Source organism: Diadema antillarum, unplaced genomic scaffold (genome assembly GCF_040938485.1).
Source record: "Diadema antillarum isolate AM-2024a unplaced genomic scaffold, OU_Dant_1.0 scf00000049, whole genome shotgun sequence".
Classification (NCBI taxonomy): Eukaryota; Metazoa; Echinodermata; class Echinoidea; order Diadematoida; family Diadematidae; genus Diadema; species Diadema antillarum.
Window position 1 is genome coordinate 2601446 of NW_027270938.1, and position 22277 is coordinate 2623722.

The following is a 22277-nucleotide window of genomic DNA, read 5'->3' on the forward strand; positions in this document are numbered from 1 at the left end:
TCTTTATGCCAGAGGGACAGTACTCGAAATGAGAGAAGATTGCAAGGTTACGTTACTGAGGAAGATGTAGTTTTAGGCTGGAGATGTTGGCTTGCTACACTTATAATAGCCCATGACTTACAAAAGTAAACTAATGATGAATCACTTCAAATTGTTCCATGAAAAGTGCAATGTATTAACTTTTTTTTTCTCTGTCTCTCTGCAACTTTATGGCAGCATTTTGATAGTAATAGTCAACATTGACAGCATATATAACATCTTGGGTTTTTTGAGAGCAAAAAAAGAAAGAGCAAAAAGAAAAGAATGACAGTGAAAATATCCAGTCACTTCTGTCTAGCTGGGGAAGGGAAATTGCACGTGGGCTTAATGAGTCAATTAGTGATGTAACCCACATGGTGCAAATTCATCAGGGAAGTCCTCCGTAACTGCTACAAAAACTGATCGCGGGACATGAAAATAAGTGTGCCAGCAAATTGGAACTAATTACCTGCTGATATTTATACAGCCTGATAAGAAATTTTTCTTTCCCCTCAAGAGTCGCAGACCTGGACAGATTCCAGAACAGCCCAGCAAACATATATGTAGGAACAAAATTGACTCAAGTTTGAAATTTAACTATGAACTGCTGTTTCCATCGAAATTTCAAACCCCTATTCGAAAATTCAAATCAATTTGTCACATCACCTTGCTATCATGTAAATACCTGCAACATGTGGAGAAGGGTGTGTGTACTTAGTTTTTCATTCTCTGTTGAGTTCAGAAGAATTTCTTGGTTGTGTGTTGTTGTTTTTTCTCATAATTGAACCAACCGTATTAGGTCAAATTATGTGATATATCTGAATTGTTGTTTTCATTCCACCCAGTACCAGAGTGGACAAATGTGCACAGATGTCTACGCATGACGTATTCCCTGCTCATGGCGATTGTGTCCACTGTCAGAAATTAATCAGGATTTAGAATAACAGAGAAAGAAAGTCACAAGAAAAAATAGGATGCCCAAAAAGCAGGAGAAGAAGAAGAAGAAGAAGAAGAAGAAGAAGAAGAAGAAGAAGAAGAAGAAGAAGAAGATGAAGAAGAAGAAGGAAAAAAAAGAAGAAAAAGAAGAAGAAAAAGAAAAAGAAGAAGAAAAAAAAGAAGAAGTACAGAAATTGAAAAGTAAAGGAAAACTTAAAGGGCCTCAGTGTGATGAATATCAGAACAGAGATTGAGATTGGCAGGGGGCAGGTGGGCAAATAAACAGATGAAGTTTAAATAAAACCCATGTATGAGTGTTTTAAAGGTCTTGTTTACCTTTGGGAGCTGTGATTTTAAAAATGTTCAAGATATCACATTTGATGCATATGTGTAGGTCTGTTGTATCACAAAACATTCTACCATATAAAATTTTTGCAATAAGGCCTAAAATATGAGATATCAGTATTTTTCTCATTAAACCATAACTGTAGACGTTTAGTCTGGAAACATTTTGATTATATCTATTGTTCACATTTTGTGTATTTAACAATACTGAACATTGATTATACAGATTCAAATTTTTACAGTAGTTGTTTCTATCCCTAACTCACATTTTAGAACTATTTCAAAGCACTAATGCTGGGTTTTTGTTTCTTCGGCAAATGGTAAATTAGGCCTTTAAGCTATGACACATAAATTCTATCGATAATAAAATTCATATGTGGAATACATTGAGTCTATTCCAAAAGAACCAGTCATAAAAACCACAAGGTTTTCAAGTTCAAAATACTCCTCAACTATGTTTTTTTTGGCCAGGAGGGAGATAAGGTGTCAAGCGTTTAACTTTTGCGCAAAAATCATTATCTATTCTTTTTCTTTAAAGCAAAATCAACATACTTTGCAATTTTCTAAGCTTCACTGTCTGTGAATATCACTGTGACAAGTCACACTTTTTCGGATCTTCTCATTGCTTTTTCTGCAGGTGAAAGTCACAACAAGCCCACGCTCACACGACTGATACCAACGCCCGGAAGGCTTCAAAAGGAAGCAGCACCTCACCTGAGCGACACACTTCGTATGTGATTGAGAGGAATCTTTCGCTTGATCACGTCCTTGATCTGCCCCTTCTCCGGCCCCTTCTTGATCTGCTCTCGACCAATCAGGTAGACGTTCCTGGCCGACAGGAGGAGGTCTCGCTTCGTTATCTGGGGGCAGCGGCAAAGAGGAACCAGTAAGTGCCAGATCGGGGAACACTTGGTAGAAAAAAATACCTTAAATTCACTTCATCGTTCATGCTAAACACTTGTCCACCGTCAAAAGTGTGCATCTATTTCATGTCAACTGTTTTTTTCTATGTGTCATCAAAATCATATATGTGATTATCAAATTATGCATATTTTCTTTCAAATTGTCATCTATTCTATAGACTCATCATGATGATCATCATCACTGACATTATTACCAAAATAAACGCCATCATCATTAACTTCATCATCATATTCATGAACAGAAATTTACTACTATGAATTTAAAGCAAACTCTTCGTCATACAGGTCCCGCTCTTTGGAATGCAATAAACCCAGATAAACATAATAAGCAAAATAATTATTTACTTAAGAAGCAGTATAAAAAAACATATCTTGTCTTTTTATTGAAACTATGTAATTACCCGTCTTTTTATGTCTGTTTTAGTTTTTCGTTTTGTTGTATGTTTATATTTTGTGTATTTTCTGTATAAAACTTATCATTTAATCTCTGAAAAATAATTTGCTTTGTTAAGATTCAACTTCTAGATATTAAACCTTGGCAATGGTGCACACGTGCTCCCACGCCTTATTGGCTTTTTATGTGTACACCATTTTCCATTTTACTTCTAAATTTCATCTTATGATCTGTAACAATCTATGCCTGTAATCTTGTTGTTGTTGTTGTTTTTCTATTTTTATGTACGATTGTCTGCATATGTCTGTGAATGTTCTCAGTCATCCAGGTAAAGCATCTCATATCCCCGACCCTGTTACGGGTCAACAAGCAATTGCCACCAAAGATCAGTCGGCCTGATGAAGCGTCCCGGAGAGAACGTGAAACGTCGCTACTCCAAATTACAAGACACAGTAAGTTCAGTGGACTAGATTTACTGATATAGTGCATGAGATTGTCTGCATGTTTCATCTTGTAACACTGGATGTTTCATGTTGCTTTTTTATGATTTGAAATGCAAATAAACAAACTGAATTGAAAAAAAAAATCAATACTCGGAGTAAATGTCAGTAAATGGTTCTAGGGCAATTACCCCCTGGACAATTACCCCAGACCCTTCCCCTGACCCTGACCCTAATCCTTATTCTGAACCTAAATCCTAATCCTAATCCTAACCCTAACCCAAACTCTAACCCTAAACCTAACCCTAGCCCTAATCTTTACTCTAACCTTATCACTAACCAGTATTTAGCCGGGGGGTAATTATCCTCGGGGGGTAACGGCCCTCATATGATAGGAGCACAGAATTGCAACCTTCAATATTAAAATACAACACATGAGAGCTCTTTCTATTTCTCTCTCTCTCATGAGGGCATGAGGACGCCCTCTGTTGCTGACCTTGAACCGCCTGTCGTACTTGTTGACCTTGTCGGCGAACTCTATCCTCTCTCTCCGCGCCACCAGGGCCTGGAGGGAGACGTTGTGCTCGTAGCCGATATAGTCGCCGACAAAGTTGCGGTTGAGACTGTACCGCCTTCGCTCCTTCTTGTTGAACAGGATGTCGCTGGCTGCAGATGCACAGAGCAAATTGTCAACACACAGAGCAGATAGAAAAATTACGAAACTTACTGGTAGACAGAAGATTTCATCATTTGTAGTACAAACTCATTGAGTCCTGGGGGAATTTCATCTCCAGGCATCATCTTCTTGTCATTAGATTAGCATCTACAAATGTTTTGATTGGAGAAAAGTTGGCTGGAACTCTTTAATGAATCAAATCTGTACAAAATCAGAAAGAAATTTGTAAAACTTTGCCCATCTATGAGAGAAACAGGATATTTAATCCTTCAAAATGTTTTACCAGCAAATGAACAGCACACCACTCAAATGAAAGAAATGTATTACTCTGAAGTATGAAATACTAGCAGTGAATGGTTAAACACTATAATACAAAGATACTACACCAAACCACCAAAATGTGTTGTTCTTTTGGGGATTTCTTGCTTTTTGTGGTTTTCTTTTTCACTTGACAGGATGATATAAGGCAGGTGTATGCACAGACAGAATAGTGCGAGGCTTATAAATCAATGGTTAATGCAAATTTTCACAACATAAATGCGCACGATACATTGCATATGCAAAAAGATATCATAACATGAACATGCGCTGACATGTGCATGTGAAAGGTAAGCCTACACGTTCACGCTTGTTTAATCCATGGACTGAATTTAAACAATGGATTTGATTTAAGCTACTTTTGTGAATTTGGGCCAAAGAGAGCATTCTCCTACCTTGCTCTTTGAGCTTGAGATAGTAGTTGTGTGCATTGAAGCGACGCAGCGCCTTCTGGATGATACGGGCGTAGTAGTCAAACTTCCGCTCTCTCTGCTCCTCCAGAAGGAACAGCTGCATGTGAAAAGAAGTTATCATCCACCATTATCATCATCATCATCACAAATGCATAAAGAATATCATCCTTTCTTAGATAGAAATACATCTAAATGCCACATCATTATCAATGTACTTCGCTTTAATAGCAAGATACCATTACCTAAATTTGAAATTGCAAAAAAAAAAAAAAAATACAATAACTTGCTGCTCTTAACTGCCCAACTAAAACTGACTTTTAAACAGGATCACAGTGGAGAGAATTAATTTGCAGTTAACCACTGGGAGTAATGTGATGGACCCCCACCAGCCCCCTCCTCCTCCTCCCACTTTGTTTCTATAGCAACAAATCGGGAGGGGATGCAATCTCTGTACACTTGTGAGTCCGTAGTTGAGGTAGCAGTAGCATTTGAACCATGTGTCTCTAATCAACAGTAGTCAACAGAAGGCGTGAGTGTGCAACGGATGAAAAGCAATCTCGACAACACCTCACCGACTCTGGTTTCCTGATGAACACTTTGGTCTTGCCCAGTTGGAACTCATCTGCGTCCATGTTCACCGAACGTAGAAGATGGGTGACCCCCGCCTTCACATCTCCACGCCAGTGTGGCCACGTCTCGGTCGTCAGGATAGCATACCTGTCAGATGAAAGATATAATCATAATAATAATGATATTCACCCGACTTCTATGCATGCTTGAAATGCAGATTGGTGACATACGTGTAGTTAACTGATAGGAAAAGATCCACAGCAGCAGAATTGTAAGCTCATGCATCTTTATTTTGTCAAAGGCTAAAACAGACATCGGAAATTTTGGTGAGAGAATAGGTACGTCAATACCGACATATTTTCCTGAATGATGGAGCTTGTTTCTGATTATGAAGAAATATATCTCCTCCAATGATATTGCAGTTGTTGATATCAATCACAGAGTTATATGAAAGCACAAGCAAATAGTTAGTATGGAATCATCTCTTGCCAGTATTCATTTCATTCATTTTGGGTCAGCAGAGTACAAGTTTCAGCCTGAGCTGTTCTTCAGCATGTCCATGCAAAGATTAAAGAACAAACAAACCAAAAACAAACACAAACACAGATACCATGATATAAATTTACAAAGTGATATAGATGAACATAAAAAATCACTGAAAAGGAGAGAAAGAAAAAAAAAGGAATGAAAACACAAAGAATGACTAACTACAGCAAGAACACACAATTATAAGATGCAGTCTCAAGATTACAGTGAGAAGACCAACCAGGGCTTGTTTAACTTAGCAAGCATGGCTTGTCACTCGCTGCTGCAGATCCCAGCATCTCCCTCAATTTGTCTTTATTATGTAAAACATATACATGTACATATATATATTATCATGCGTTCCTTGCTTGCATTTCCCTCGCAAGAACAGGGGATTTCTTTGTCCATACTAAAATATAGGTATCTATAAATGATATATCTTTACTTTTTTTTTGTATAGTGAGAACAACTCTAATTTCTGTATATCCCCTCTCGTATGAGTCGCCTGCACTTATTTAATACTTATAAACTTGTGGTTTAAATTCATTTTGAAGATTTTTATGACTCCCGCTTTCTGGCTCTAAATTTCTACTTTAAATTCTTTTTTGGCTTGAAGCCCGCAGGTGTACTCGTACGTCATACAGAAACCACGAATATATTTGTACATCATTTCTCCACTGTTTTGCTGCAAACTACTTTGCTGTATCAACGCCTCCGGATTTTTCCCGAATCATTGCTGTGATGCTCAGAGCTCTATGATATAAAAACTGTATATATATCTTGTTTTTTCTTTTTTCTCTCGAAATAATGATATTGATATAAACACTGTACAGGGCTTGTATATAGTATATATATATATTTTTTTTTCTTTCTCTTGAAATAATGATACAGTTATAGTAATGTTCCCTATTCTGTAATTCATATCATTGTGTGTGCGTTTTATTTAAATACTGTATATTATTTTGGGTTGACCTCTGATATTAGTAAGTGTGTGCGTGGTTGGAGATGTATGTGTGTAAGTGTTTGAGTATATGTGCACATGGGTGAGTTAATGTGCGGTACACGCGCACGTGTGTTGTATAGTAATTTGAGTTTGCTTAACTAAAGAATTTGAGGTATTCATAAATATCATATAGCTCCCTCGTGGAGACCTATTTAGCTCCTTTGTGGAGACAATACGAGCTCCCCCGTGGAGACTTAATGAGCTCCTTTGTGGAGACAATATGAGCTCCCTCGTGGAGACGATATGAGCTCCCTCATGGAGACTTGGTACATATATATTCAATAATCTTGTTTACATTTTTCTAAGATTCATAATGTCTGTTTTATGTTAGTGCTGTCTGGGGAAAATTATTTGTATAGGGCCCCATTTTTCTCTCTCTTCTTTCTTTCTATAAAACAACACCAACAACATGGCCAACTCACCTCCTGAGAAACTTGTCAAATTCTCTCCTGTAGGCGAATCCAGCTCGCCTCACTCGAATGTTCTCCTTCAGTCCAAGGTACTCGACTTGATGGTACACCCTAAAGAAGACAATATATACATACATATATTTTTCAAACCATACCTTCAATTTCATGATGTTCACACTGCAGTCAGTCTGGTCCATGTCACCACTAAACAATGTGTAACTGTCATGCAGTTGCACAACAACATCACAAACTTTGCAAAGTCCTAGTGCATGCTTGTTAACTTTACAAAATCATCATTTAACTTCAAGTTTTCTCACTCTGCAGGGTTGAACCTTTTTTTTTAAAATTCTATTATGAATGAAATGAATGAAAATAAATGAAAATAAGTGAATGGCCTTTCTTCAACCTGCCTGGTCTGTGATATCTAATCAGGCAAGACCTGATACTCTAATGTCCTCTGCAAGTATCTCTTCCAAAGTCTTATGGGGTGTGTCTCATGGTCTGGTGCCAGACACTTTGTTTGCAGCCTTCTGTAACTAGTGGCTTTCACCTCTCCCTTGCCACATGCTTGTACCATCTCAGTCTACACGCTCTTAGGGCCTGTGCTTTAGATTCAGATCCAAATACTAGGCAAGCTGTACATGCTCTAAAGTTTACTATTCAATGATAATGATTTGTTTTTCATTACCGCGCCATTGCATAAACATAAATATTTGTCTTGAATAGAAGCATACTGAAAACATCTCCTCAGTGTATTACTGTCTACAAATCTATTATTCTGTCACAAAATAACAAAACTACTTGTATTTACAAAAATACACACAATAAAATAAATTTTCTATGTCTGCTTTGACATAAATATGCAAAACCAGCAAAACGTAATGGCCACTGAATATGAAAACGTACCGAGAAGAATTCAGAAAACGTAATGGCCACTGAATATGAAAACGTACCGAGAAGAATTTAGAAAATATTTTTTTCCCACACATTAAGATGTGTATTTTAAAGCTGCAATGGACAAATTGAACCTGAAAAGATTTCATCTTTCACCTTTATTTTCAAATTATCTAGCTTCCCTTCTTTTGTGGAAAGAAAAAGAAGTAGATCTCACCGTTTATTCTTTTCTTTCTCTCACACTATAGTCTTATCTCTCCTTGACTTACATCTTCTTTCCTCTTGTATTTCATCCTATTATTGTTTTTATTCCATGTTCCATAGTATGCATTGCTCTTCTACTTTGTTTCCTTCCCTTGGTTTGGTGAAACATCCATCGGAATTTCACATCTACTTCCCTTCTCTCTCCTATCTCCACGATTTTCCAACCTTCAACTTCTCCCTCACCCCCTCATTTCTATTTCATCTTTCTCTTCCCTATGATTTCCAAACCCTTTATATCTGATTTTTACTCTATTCTCTTTGACAACTCTCTCTGTTTCCTATTCTCCCGTCTCCACTTGTGCAACTTCAACTCCCAGCTCACCACTGCCCCTGCAGGGGGGTGCTTCATAAAGCTGTTCGTAAAGTTACGAACAACTTACGAGTGACTGGTGATCAGTTCTGAAGTGCTATACTTATCAGAATTTCAATAATTCAGCACAAGAACTGATCACCAGTTGCTTGTAAGTCGTTCGTACCTTTACGAACATCTTTATGAAACACCCCCTGGATTGTTACTATTTGCCTTCCTTACACTCTCCCTATGTCGTTTCCCTCTTCAACTCTCCTCTTTCTAGGCTCCTGCCACGCAACGGTCACAGCAAAGACCACATACATGGTTTTACCGTGAAGCTTTCTTCCTCGAATCTCATCTTTCTCATTACAGACAAATATTTTATCCTACCTTTTCTCCTCCCAGTCATGGGGTCTCTTCGTCTCGTTGGGTTTGATGCAGCGGATGTAGTGTGGGGTGCACTGCATCAGCGTTGTTACCAGTTTATTAGCTTGGGTCTGCATACAATGTAAGAATCACATGAACAAAAGTTTATTGACAGGCCTCGATTTAACTCAGTGACAGGAATTGAAATGAATTCATGGTAAACCTGTCTCTTGTTCTGATCATCAAAGTTTGGAGTTAGGAGTACAAACAGAAGGAATGATTTTTTTTTTTTCCCCTTAAATTTAAGGATATAAAATTTGTAAGTCATCATTAGCCCAGCTGTCCCCTGTAACCCTAACAGGGCCGGAGGGGGGGAGGGGGGCAGAATCCGCCCCCCTCGACGTTTCGCGCTATAATTCTGTAACGCGAGAAGGCCTCGTCGCGAGGCTTCTTGACTTTCTTCGTTCAAGTCTCGCACAACTTTTGATACCAAATTTGCAATGTTCGCGCACACTTTTTCGAAGCCAAGCCCATTTTTGTAACGGCATGTTGCCCCAAAACGGGCACAATTTTGTGATTTTGTGTACATTTCCTATGGAAAAGAGTGCTCTGTCATGAAAGTCATAAAAACCTGATTATTTTTACAATTAATCACTTTCATTGATTAATTTTATGCTAATTCGCACCACCAATGGCCGAGATCTTGGGGGGGGGGGGGGGGCAGAATCCGCCCCCCTCTGGTTTTAGCATAGCCAAAAAAGCCTGGCCTGATTAGGATTAAAAGACCCAGTAGCACGGGGATACCATGGAGTAGGAAGGCTGGCCTGGCTCAGGTATATTTGAGAATCCCAGTAACAAACTGTGTACAGCTTTATCACTGATCTCTATGTAAGTACACACACAGCTGAAGAATCTTGACTGGGAGTTGATCAAGGAGTGACACTTTGATGCACCTATTTGCTGACCGGGAACTATTTACGTTTTTTTTAATGTACCCTGGGGGGCAGCGAATAAAGATTGTATCAATCTGACCATCCATGTTTCCCCACGCTACCTGGGATAAATTTCACCAAAGTCTTACATGAGACTTTTTGCTCGCAAGACACACTTACGCGAGACGTCATGAAATGGATTTTACTTCTCTTTGAAAGTCTCTCATAGCTTTATATAAGAGCAACTTTGGCCATTCTGAGATTTATGTAGAGACATTTGTGACCCTGCACCTCAAAACAAACAAAAAGTCGCCAGACAAGAATTTTTAGTTAAGACCATATTCTAAAAGAGCAGACTTTAAGCTTTAAAATGATGTATAACTCAAATCAATTGGACTCTCCTAACCTATCTAAATATTGGAAAGAAAGCACAAACTCAGGAAAAGTGTGAACTGAGAAAAGAGGCTCTGAAGTACAGTGTCTATTCAAGCGCTTAATCTTTACCAAACCGTGCCTGGCTGTGCGATGAATGGGACAAAAAAACAGAAAGTAAACCACCAGAGTAACAACAATGAAGAGATTGACAGATTAAACTGAAATTAAACATGTCTCATTAACACATTCTGTCCATAATTGATGCCAAAATCAGTGCGTGCGACTTTATGTTCGTTTTGAGGTGCACGGTCACATTTATGTGATTACTTCATGAAAGTCGTTACATAACTCTCAGAATGGCCAAAGTTGCTTGTATGTACAATGTAGCTATTATGAGACTTTCAAATCCATTTCATGAAGTCTGTCATAAGTGTGTCTTATGAGCAAAGAGTCTCTCATGAGACTTTCATGAAACAGGATCACTGGTCTCTCATTCAGACAGGGCAAGTCCTGATGTGGTTGCCCTGGAAACAGGCGAGATCTTACCTTGATCTTGCTGCTGGCTGTGCTGGGTCGAGACTTGGCCTGCCCCGAGACCTTCTCTGGGAATAGTGTGTGGAAAAATGAGCTGTATGGGGACAGAAGAACAAATACACTGGATGGTAATCTTATCCAGAGTGGTATAAATTATGTGTGATATCCCCAGTGACCTACTGCTTCCACCCTCAACCCTGTACACCCGACTCAAACTATACCAAAATAATAACAAAAGATCATTTGGTGCTACGATAATCTGTGATGTATCTATCCTAATGAGTCCCAAGGCCACATTTCCATGGTTTGGTGATGTTTCTTTTTGTCAGATGTTTTACTTTTCCTTTTTAGTGTTTCATCAGGTAGAGCAACATTTTTGTGTTTTGTTTCAGACCTTTTTTGTTCATGCATTTTTATTATTTATTTAAGTTGCAGAGAGTCAAAGTGCTTCTAATTTAACTAAATTGATGACTCATTCTGAATTCGGCACAACATTGATAAAAGACTGGCGTTCCCATTTTTCTTTCAAATTTGCACATTCTTGCAACATTCTTTCTTACTTGGTGCAGATCTAGTGAATGTGACCAGGCCAAACGAATCTTTCTCGATTATGAAATATGCAAGAGTTGCCAAGTTAATGATGAAAAGATGACAATTTCTGCCTCAGAATTCACCCAGGAGTTGATGAATCAAGTACAGTCAAACCTGCCTTAGCGGCCACCTGTCTATAGCGGCCATCTGTCTACAGCGGCCACTGAAAAATTCCCCCGAGAGAAAAGACCTGTTACAGACCCTGTGTATAGCAGCCACCTGTCTAACGCGGCCAGCGGCCACAAATTTTGTTTCCCGCGGTAGATTTTAACCTGTCTATAGCGGCCACAGAGCCGGTAATTCAGAGTGTTTTTCTGATTTGTGGCCATGCCAGACATTCATGGGCAACGTTCAGTGATCGCCACCGCTGCATTCATCACTTATTCAGTCATAATAATGTACTAGTGTTAAGCTTTCTTCACGACTGTACACATGCTACTGTGCAACAATTTCATAAACACCGGCATTGTTCAATGCATGAAATACACGTGTGTATACTTACGCATGTACATTATATACATTAAATACTTATCGATGTATCTAACGATGATATATGTACATGGATAGGCAATGCACATAAAGTTGGATTACCTGTCTATAGCGGCCACCTATCTATAACGGCCACTTTTTTCGTTTCCCTTGGGTGGCCGCTATAGACAGATTTGACTGTACAAGAATACTCTGAAAATTTCAGATATGACATTAATAGCCACAGGGAGAGTTGGATGGCCAAGACACCATCACCTCAATGTACTTGCATACTGTAAAAGTGGACATTTTTTTTTTGGGTAATTTTTTAAACATTTGCATGTTTTGATTTTTGCACTTGTTTCATGTCCCCCCCCCCCCAAAAAAAAAAGAAAGAAAAAGCGAAAATTTCCACTTCTACAGTACATGATTATGACCAATCTTACCACCATGTAACAACACAAGCTGGACATTTTCAAAACTTTCTAGTTTGTTTGTTGTTTATCATCATGAAATTTATCAATGCTTTGGTCGTTTTACTTCAATCTATGTCTCAAATTTAACTTGACCGTGGAGTGGAGTGTCCTTTTGAGTATCCAATGATGCACAAAACTCTTTCCTATCAAGTTAACTCAAAGAGTTCTAAACGGTGTCTGAAACACTCATGATTTGTGTTGATTCTACTCAGACTATCACTGTTATATTTTTTTGTCCTTCACTCTATGAATCAAATCAATCTTTAACACGACATGGACTTTCTCTTTAAAGCTGATAAAACACTGCACTATTGCCTGTCCCTTAACTTTGACAGAGTTCATGTAGGTATACTGAATAGCCTTCATTTGACACATGTACTGAAAATGTAATTTCTTCTTGACACTTGTCATATTACCCTATAAAAAGGATTTCATTGCATATAGGCACAGCGGTTTAAAAAACTGTCACTCTATAGGGCGCACAGGGACATTATGCACTGTGTTATGCGCTATATTAGCACCTTCAATTATTATTATGATTCCACAAGCTACAAAACACAAGATTGCAACATCCTCATGGATTCTACACACTAGTAACATGCAATGTACTTACTTTAACCATTACCCTTTAAAGGACAAGTTCACCTTCATAGACATGGGGGTTGAGTGAATGCAGCAACATTAGTAGAGCACATCATTGAGAGTTTGAGGAAAATTGGACAATCCGTTCAAAAGTTATGAATTTTTGAAGTTTCTGCTCACTCAAGGGTGGATGAGAAGACTACTATAGCTTGTGATGTCACATGAGTACAACGATATAAAGAAAGAATAAAGAAAATTCAACCTATTCTCACTTTTCTCGCATAACAAAAGAACACTTGACTTCTCTCTTTCAGAAGGCTGGGGGAATAATATTACCCTTAACATATGTCAGTAACAAGTCGAAGAAATGTTCACTTAATTCAAAAAGTAAAGTTTTGTGAAATTCTCTTTTTATTTTCTTTATATGGTTGTATGCATATGACATCATACACTATAGTAGTCTTCTCATCCAGCAGTGACTATGCAGATACTTTAAAAATTCATAACTTTTGAACGGATTGTCTGATTTCCCCCAAACTTTCACTGATGTGTTCTACTGTTATTGCTGCATTCACTCAATCCACATGTATATGAAGGTGGACTTGTCCTTTAAAGGATTACATTCACCCTAATATTTAGTATCTCACTTTTCACTTGACTGCATCAACTCGATCAGGTCAGTGAAGAGTACATCACGGTTCCTTTCACAGAATCCCTCCACAGTGTACCTCACCTGAAAACAAAAAACAAAAACAAAAATCCATTTCGGTCATTTCATATTTGAATATCTGAACAGCAATTTAACACTTCTGGCAACATAAACTATTCAGATAGTATAGATGGACTGAGCAACTGGGAGATGCTCCAAAAAGGACAATGTTTGGTAATTTCAATGGAAACATACAATTAATTCTCCTTTTCTTCTGACAGTTAAACAAAACACAGCTACTGTAGAAATGTTGCACAGTTCCAAAGTGACGGTATCTCATATTACAGAAGGAAAGAACTACTGTTGCAATACCGCTATGCAGGCTTTCGCTTTCGTGATGCTTGCACAAATTCCTATCTCTCATGGTGCAGGAGTAAGCAACCCCCCAGTGGATTTTAGAAGCTTCAGAGTTAGGCAAGACATAAATAGGAAATTCAAACAGGAAAACCTTCTCATAAATTCTTTGGTCACTATGCCCCCAGATGGTACTTAGTAAAGTGAAACAGTATGACAGGCATGGTAGAAGAAAGTAGAAATCCAGGCAGACCAAGAACTAGGAGGAAAGCCTGAATACAAAGACCTTTCTAGATAAGCTACTGTGAGAGGCTACAAATACAACCAACTATTAAGACTTTTAGATATCATATGCTCTCATCTGAGGGTCATCACGGTGTCACCTTTGAGTCCTTGACAGCAAAAGATGAGGTGAATATTTACAAAAAATGTATATCAAACTACATTTCCAGCAAGAATATAGTTACTCTTTACAGAGAACAAAAATCTTCATGGCAACCATGTCTCTCTCTCTCTCTCTCACCTGTCCAGCGTAGTGATGGATGACGAACCCTCCGCTCAGGACCTGGTAGTGCTGATGCGTTCCCACGGCGCTGTTCATCTTCTGCAGCAGCTTCTCATCGGCGCCCTCACTGACGGCGTGCATGGTGGCACACACATCGTCAAGGATGCACATGATCCCAGGAGGTATCTACCAAACATCAATGGTGGAGGTTGTTGTTTGTTCATTACTTTTTTTATAGCATTTACCTATCTTTTTTTTTTTTATTATTTTTCTGGCGGGAAGGTAGGGAATGATACCTAGGGGGAGGGAGGGTAGGCAGACAGATGTGAACTGTGTGGTGTATGATGACTAGCTAAAAGTTAGGGCAGGGGAATATCAAATGGAAGTTCCCATTATTAAACTTATACACAACATACATGACACTTCAGGCATATACAGTTAAACCTGTGTACCAGGAACGCTCAAGGGAAATACGAAATGTGGTTGTTGAAGACAGGTTCTATGCAGAAGTTATTGTGAGAGATATCTTGATGTCCTGTACGCAGACTACATGTACACCACAGTATTACATTATGCACATACAAATGTAAACTTATTCATGTTTGCTGGTCTCCCTGAATCAAACAATCACCACTTGTCTAAAGAGTTATCGACAAGTTTCAGTTGCATTGTCGACAGGTTTCAGTTGTAGTGAGCTGGTTATTTCCCCTACAGCACACCTCTGGAAGGTTGTTGGAAACACTTTTTTTATCATTTATACAGCAGAACCGAATCTGTGGTTGTTGTTTGGTCATGTTAGGCAGGTGTTCCCTGTGCACAGATTTAAACAATGTGTTGTTGTTTTTTCAGGGGATTTTCATGTGGTCCCTATTAAGAGGTGGTCAGTATAGACAGGTGGTCTCTAGAGCAGGTTGGACTGCATGACTACGAGATGTGATTGATAAATCTACACAAAATACATTGAACAAGTACATCAGCAAAACCTGAACAATTAAGGACATATGAGCATCATTGGCAATTAACAGTTTTCGGTTTTAGGACTGTGAGTGTTGTTATCATCGTTATCATAATTACCATTATGTCACTGACAAAAGTAAGTTTCTTTAGGATATTAACAACATAACTATATGCCCCATCATACAAACGTACAACTTTCTGCCAAAACATGTGTTAATATAAAATTTTATTTTCAGCAAAGGAGATACAAGAAATGTAAATCGTGAATACTTTGTCATTGTGGCATTACTTTGCTTTCGATGAGATCACACACAATCTTGTTGTTGAAGTAGTCAATTTGCTTCCACTTGATTCCTTCTGAGATGTACTCTTCCTGAAATACAGAAATGAACGACAAAAGAGGTAACAATTTTTAACACAATATAAGCTTGACCAATAACGAACATCGTTTTCAATTATCTCTCCTATGAAGTGAGTTTAAATGATTGTTTGTATCACTTTCTCAACACCATCTTCATCACAGTGGTAGCTGCACCTGTAACACAGACACTGCTTTCCCACCCAAGAGCTGTGAAGATGTAAATGGTACAACCCCATGGTACAGCTTTAACACTGCTCTTACAGAGCACCCCACCGTCATCATTGCAACATCTTTTTAAGGTACCCCCTCTGCTCCCAAGTATCAAAGGAAAGTATGATGCTTCCACAGAAAGGGAAACAAAATTTAGGATTCGCAGAGCCAAGTCTGCTGTACTAGAGTCCATCCACACACTGCTTGCCATTCTTTATTCTAGTATTGACTATAACTGTCTGTTTTATGACCTTTTGACGACACTGCAGCCCTCAAAGCACTTTGCAATGTATTATTAAGGCATTCGCTGGACTCTTACCCACACCCTACATTACTTTCTCTCTTTGCTCCATATTCATCATGCTATTACTCTTTGGGCATACATACTCTCTAAATCCAGCAATGTTAACAGTTTGTTTCCCAATAAGCATCCATGTATATACCCCTCATTTGAAAGGTGTATTCTGGATAAGTCCCATGCTCAAAAAAACCAGGGCTATAGTAGCAGGCCCCGAACCCTAAACCTTCTCATTTAAAAAAATGCAGTGTGTGATCCTCTAGACCGCAACATCTGCCCCGAGGATCAAAGATGGAAAGATCAAGCTGCAGTCTTACCTGCTCTGCCTTCAGGGTGAGCTCAATGAAGATCTGCTGGAGCTTCTCGTTGACAAAGTTGATGCAGAACTGCTCGAAGCCATTCTGCTGGAAGATCTCGAAGCCGTAGATGTCGAGAACCCCGATGGCGATCTCCTCCCGATCCTTCTGCATGGCGCGGTTTATTGACTGGGGAGGGGAGCAAGTCACACAAAAGACACTGTTCAACACGTGCTGGTTTGATTATTGATGGCCTCATGATATATTCATTTATTCTTTTATATCGTGGCACTTGTAACTCAGCATTCTTTCTTCACGAAGCATTGAATCACATCAATCAACAGTGGCGGATCTAGAGGGGGCTGCACAGGGCGCGAGCCCCCTCTTTATTTTTTGTTAAACAAGAGAGGAAAAAAATGAAACCCAGAAGTAGCACCAGAAATATTTTTTGTGCCCCCCCCCCTTACGGAATTCCTGCATCTGCCCCTGATCAAGCTGTTTCAGGTCCTCTTTCTCTTTAGAATAGACCAGTAATCTCTAGCTCATCATTTCAAAAAGAATTTTCATTTCTTATGGAAAGCGTGCATTCCTTCAATGTATTACTGAGCGTATCCGGGCAATTACCCCCAGAGGACAATTACTTACGGCTAAATACTGGTTAGTGGTAAGGTTAGAGTAAAGATTAGGGTTAGGGTTAGGTTTAGGGTTAGGAGTTTGGGTTAGGGTTAGGTTTAGGGTTAGGAGTTTGGGTTAGGGTTAGGATTAGGTTCAGGATTAGGATTAGGATTGGGGCCAGGGGAAGGGTGTGGGGTAATTGCCCAGGGGGTAATTGCCCTAGACTCTTACTGAGATATGGTAAGGCAAATTACATTCTCCATGCTTTCTACAAGGGCTAAGACATGATTCTTTTTCAAAAATCCTTTGATATTCCCTTTCAATTGTTATGATACTGCAACATCGTAGATTGTGGAAGAGTTTCCACAAAGAGAGGGCAGCACATCGATTCAATCAATATCTTTAAAAATTTTAACGTCTAAACAAGATGTCCAAGTGTTATCAACCTTTCACTGAGCACTTCACCAATGTCTTCTGCATTTCTTTTTCTGCATTCACTGCTCTGGTTCAAAGATAAGTTTGGGGCAGATCCACTCACATCGACGAGGAAGTCGAAGAGGCGGGAGTGGACAGCCTTGGCGAGGGCGTCCCGCGTGTACGCAGCCTGTTCGGGGTTGAGCGTGACCTCGATGGACTCCGCCTTCCCGCCCCACTTGCTGTCCATCCTCCGACTGGTCAGCTTTTGTCGTAGTGCCTCACGGTCAATGCCCAACAGGAATGCAGGAAAGTCCAGAACTATTGGAGCACAAAGATGGATGCGGATGTTAAGAACTTCATTCTTGACCAATGCAGAGATAGAATCATTATAAAACGAATTTAGCAGACACAACATTACTTTTCCATCTTTACTCTGTGTAGGAAGCAATTATTACTCCATACGATATGCTAACATTCAAAATGCTCATAACATTTATTTTGTTTTGGTCAAATTCTACACAGATTTTCATTGGACTGCCACTTCTACATTCTGTATGACACCGTCTACATGTACTTACAGGTAAGTGTCCTCGTGACATATTTTTTTTCATCAGACTTGTGAACATCAAATGTTTAATACGAGTAACTGACCTTTCAGATTTGTTAAACATTACTAGTAACACTCGCCGATCATGTACCTGTCAAGTAAGGGAACATATTTGTAAACTTCTAACATCCGCAATTCCTAAACCTACAATTTTTACAGAGAAATCCAAAGGTTTCAGTTTCCCCTGAAAACTGATGTGGGCTCACGTCAGGGCTCTTCAAAATCATACTACATGGTATCAAAGTACAGAGATCATTCCCTGTCATCTGTCGCCAGCATGGAACGACAGTGGCAAGAATAAATGCCCCCCTGTCAATTTACAGTTTCAGGAGGAATGGATGGATGTGAGTACAATGTACATACTACTACAATGTACATACATTCATCGTCGTGCACCACTGCATAGTTGCCCTTCTCCACAAACTGCAGGTTGCCAAGGTGCAGGATGCCCGCCACGCAGGAAAGGACATTCTCCTGATCTTCCTCCGAGATGCCGATGACTGACATGGCATTCTGGGATAGCGTTGCAACACAGAGAAAGGGGGAATAAAATCAAAAGGGTCAATTTCAACAAAAAAAAAACAAACACCAAAAACCAAACACCAAGAACACGTAAACATTACAAGAGCACTTCACGAGAGAATAAGCACTTCACAGCACAGCCATGTGACTATGAATTTAAAGCTAATGATGATACTGACAAGAACAAACATAAATTCAGATTCATGATCTCATAAAGCCACTACAGATAGAACAGTAACAAAGGTGATGATACACTCAAAGTTAAGCTGTCAACAATAACAATATAACATGATAATAATAACTGTGATGATAATAAAAATGATGATAATAAAGAAAATAATAATAATAATAATAATAATAATAATAATAATAATAATAATAATAATAAGCAAAAATAATAATAAATAACAATGGTCATGTCATAATTGCATTAGTATTCACATCATATTTTTTCAGCTAATGATATGATGATGAAAACAGCAATGACAATAATAACAACAATCAAAGATTCCAAAAGATACACTATTTACAAGCTGGAGAAAAAAAAAAAACTGTTATACATAGTGATACGTGTACAAAGAAAATTATTTCATACATAAGAGCCAAGGATGAGATATAGGTTTGATGTATATAGCTGCCAGCCTACTGCAATGGAATTCAATTAAATCAGATTTACCATTCAATTTCAATATCATTTTGCCAGCTGCTGACACAAGTATTCTCTACTGTCTCCGGGTCGCACCCAACCTTGACATCAATTATTTTTTTCTGAATGAGTTCCCCATCTCCACCCAACCCTAAATCTTCAATATTTGGATCCACTTCACAACATATCAATGTCCAATCATCACAGCATTGGTCAAACTTTTGGCTCATCCTGGTGGGGTACTGGCATTTGCGACACTCCACACAGATTGCTTTGCCAAAAGACAGAATTATCGTAATCCATTAACTGTGACAATTCTCCCCAAAATGTACAAATTCAAAACTTTTCACTCAAACATTGTTTTTGTAGTCATAGCTGGCACAGCAGCCGCACACGCTCCATCAAGCTGAAAGATTTTCAAGCCCATCTAGTGTGGCATTTGTCACACCATTGTCGGCCATTCTGTGTCCATTCCAAGCTTGTGTCTGGTAAAGATTGTTGTATTTTCATAGCAAGAAAACTATCACACTTACAATATCTTTAAATTGATGGAAAATGAAAGGGCAAGTAAGAAATGGGGAGAGTGTGAGTCAAATACTTTTTCTCTTTCCTTATTCATACTGCCATACTAGCTGCTCATAATGCATATTTTAAAGGATGGTTTAAACCATAGGCACCTATACACTGTACATGTAGTTGTACATCTGAAACTCTCACTGTAAAGATGAACATCGGCCATGAGCCGTTCACAGGAAGGCTTGGTCTTAATTGCAGTTTCAGTATCACTGGCAACTTTCTAGGCTACATGGCACTGGTCTGCATAATGTACACGTATTCTCACGCTCTGCATCAATAGGATGAGAGCACTCTTATATTACCTATTTATCATTTATAAGTACAGATTCTATCCCTATTATGTTACTCCTGCAAATAAACACACTATCAATATGAAAAAAAAAGATAAATTTGTTTTTCTACACTATGTTTGCATTCTCTGCCATTTTGCTTACTGTGTTGGCCAGAATCGAATCAAACCAAATCGAATCGAATCGTGTCGAATCAAATCAAATCAAATCAAATCAAATCAAATCAAATCAAATCTCAGTCACACTCTCCTGCCGTTCTATTGATTAGACCGCAGATGAGATTAATGGTTGCATTAGCAGACTGAGAATCAATTGTAAGCTGATGATTAGCAAGGTGTAGTATGATTAATTGCAACTCTGATCGATCAATGGTGCTGGACACAACATTGTAAACTCGTCTTGGTCGTTCAAGTGAACCCAATGCAAAGCTTTGCTTCTCATAATCAAAAGACTATGCCAAAGCATGGAAGGCTACATACATGTATTCCTTTCATTCATACATCTTCTCCACCAATATTGTATCGAGTACACTTGAGACTTCATTCATATGAATAGGAAGTGGGGGCGGGGGTGGGGGTGGATAGACATACCCAGAAACCCTTATAGGTATTGTTCTTGCAATGAGAGAGAAATTGGGGGTGGGGTAGAATGATAGGGTGTCAGGAGGCTACAACGTACATAAATTGATATATTAATCATTTCCTGCAGGGATAGAGCCTATAGGATGTGGCGAGTGGTGAAAGTGATTGAAATATCATGTGTAGGTGCCCAAAGAGACATACACATTGCCGTTGATTATTAGCTCATTTCCCCAGGCTGCATCTTTACATTTTATATGTACAAAGAATTGCACAACATCGTGACTGGATAGCATGGCTCTGATGTTAGCAGGGTCATGATGGATTGCACAGCGCACAGAGCCGCGACTGTCCTAGCGATGAAATACAGGGCAATAACAGTGACAGGTCACGGAGCAGTCTTCCATTTGGATTTATAGGCTGCTACAATGTCCGCAATAAACCCTGCTGTAGTTTCCTGGTAGTTGGCTGTTTCTCCCTCTCCCCCCCCCCCCCCCCCCCCCACACACACACACACACCCTGCCAAACGTAATGGAGAATCCAGTCTGGAAAGAAGGCTATCAATAATGATATGATGTATGTCCAGGACAATGCCATGCAATGTCAGAAGGACACACTCTAGCTGTATGGGTCATCAACTTAGATCCCTGCATGGGTGTGTCTTGCTGGAACACCTCATGTAGGTTAAATAGTCTCCACGCAAGGCCAATGAAAATGAAATCTGAACAATTTATTAACACTGTTGAGGTGTTAGCAGGGATGCCAAGTTCAAAAAATTTTTATGAGTGAGATTTTCATGACTCGGCATCTCGGCGAGCGAATGTGCGCGCAAGCGAGGGTGTGGGAGGGGTCCCCCCCCCCCCCCGTGGCCCCCCACGGTAGGGAGCTTTTTCAATTTTTAGCTCTTAATGGTGCGATCAGGTGACTATTTTTTACTTATTTTGAAAGACAAAAGGAAAATGTACCTTCAATTGTAACTATCGCTTTAATCCTTTGAGCTATGCTCCTTATTATGGGCCCAAATTGCAGACTTTGCCCAATGCGTGAGAAAAATGGGTGCCATGCGTGAGATCGTGAGACGACCCCTAAATGCTTGAGTCTCACTCAGAATGCTTGAGACTTGGTAGCTCTGTGTTAGCACCATTGAACTGGGCAGTTAGTGATAACTAAACAACATGACATCACACTTTATATTCCACATACTAAGAATCTTGCTATAGGATTGGTCAAGAGCTGATCACGTGATAAAGCGTAGTTTTGCCCATCACATCACCTGAGAAGAACTAGGTCACTTGATAGTACACAGTGCAACGCACTTTCCCTTCAGTGTCGCGCGATGCGCACAGCAAATTCATTGTTTTGACATCTATAAAGACAGCTGTTTGTTTTGCTGATCTCTGGCAGTCCATACAGTCTTAACGCGAGATGAGTACGCGCGAAATAAAAGTGCGTTGCACTGTGGACTATCATTTAACTAGGTCACTTGATAGTACACAGTGCAACGCACTTTCACTTCAGTGCCGAGCGGTGCGCGTAGCAAATTCATTGTTTTGTCATCTACGCACACACGTAGCCTAAGCCGTAAGGATACCTAAAGACAGCTAAAACTGTTTCAGATGTGGAATAAAATGGGAATTTCTAGGACCCTTG

At 39.2% G+C, this 22277-nt stretch overlaps 1 protein-coding gene across 1 annotated transcript in view; it reads right to left on the minus strand.

Moving 5' to 3' along the window:
- LOC139715527 (unconventional myosin-If-like) overlaps window positions 1–22277 on the minus strand; it is a 104854-nt gene that overhangs the window by 46408 nt on the left and 36169 nt on the right. Inside the window, exons 9-21 of the mRNA XM_071627094.1 lie at window positions 18395–18527; window positions 17529–17725; window positions 16397–16564; window positions 15500–15583; window positions 14272–14439; window positions 13393–13478; window positions 10641–10722; window positions 8812–8918; window positions 6984–7082; window positions 5036–5180; window positions 4446–4560; window positions 3553–3722; window positions 2014–2159 (exon numbers count right to left, since the gene is read on the minus strand). Of these exons, the coding sequence (XP_071483195.1) occupies window positions 2014–2159; window positions 3553–3722; window positions 4446–4560; window positions 5036–5180; window positions 6984–7082; window positions 8812–8918; window positions 10641–10722; window positions 13393–13478; window positions 14272–14439; window positions 15500–15583; window positions 16397–16564; window positions 17529–17725; window positions 18395–18527 (1700 nt within the window). The remainder of the gene's footprint in view (window positions 1–2013; window positions 2160–3552; window positions 3723–4445; window positions 4561–5035; window positions 5181–6983; window positions 7083–8811; window positions 8919–10640; window positions 10723–13392; window positions 13479–14271; window positions 14440–15499; window positions 15584–16396; window positions 16565–17528; window positions 17726–18394; window positions 18528–22277) is intronic.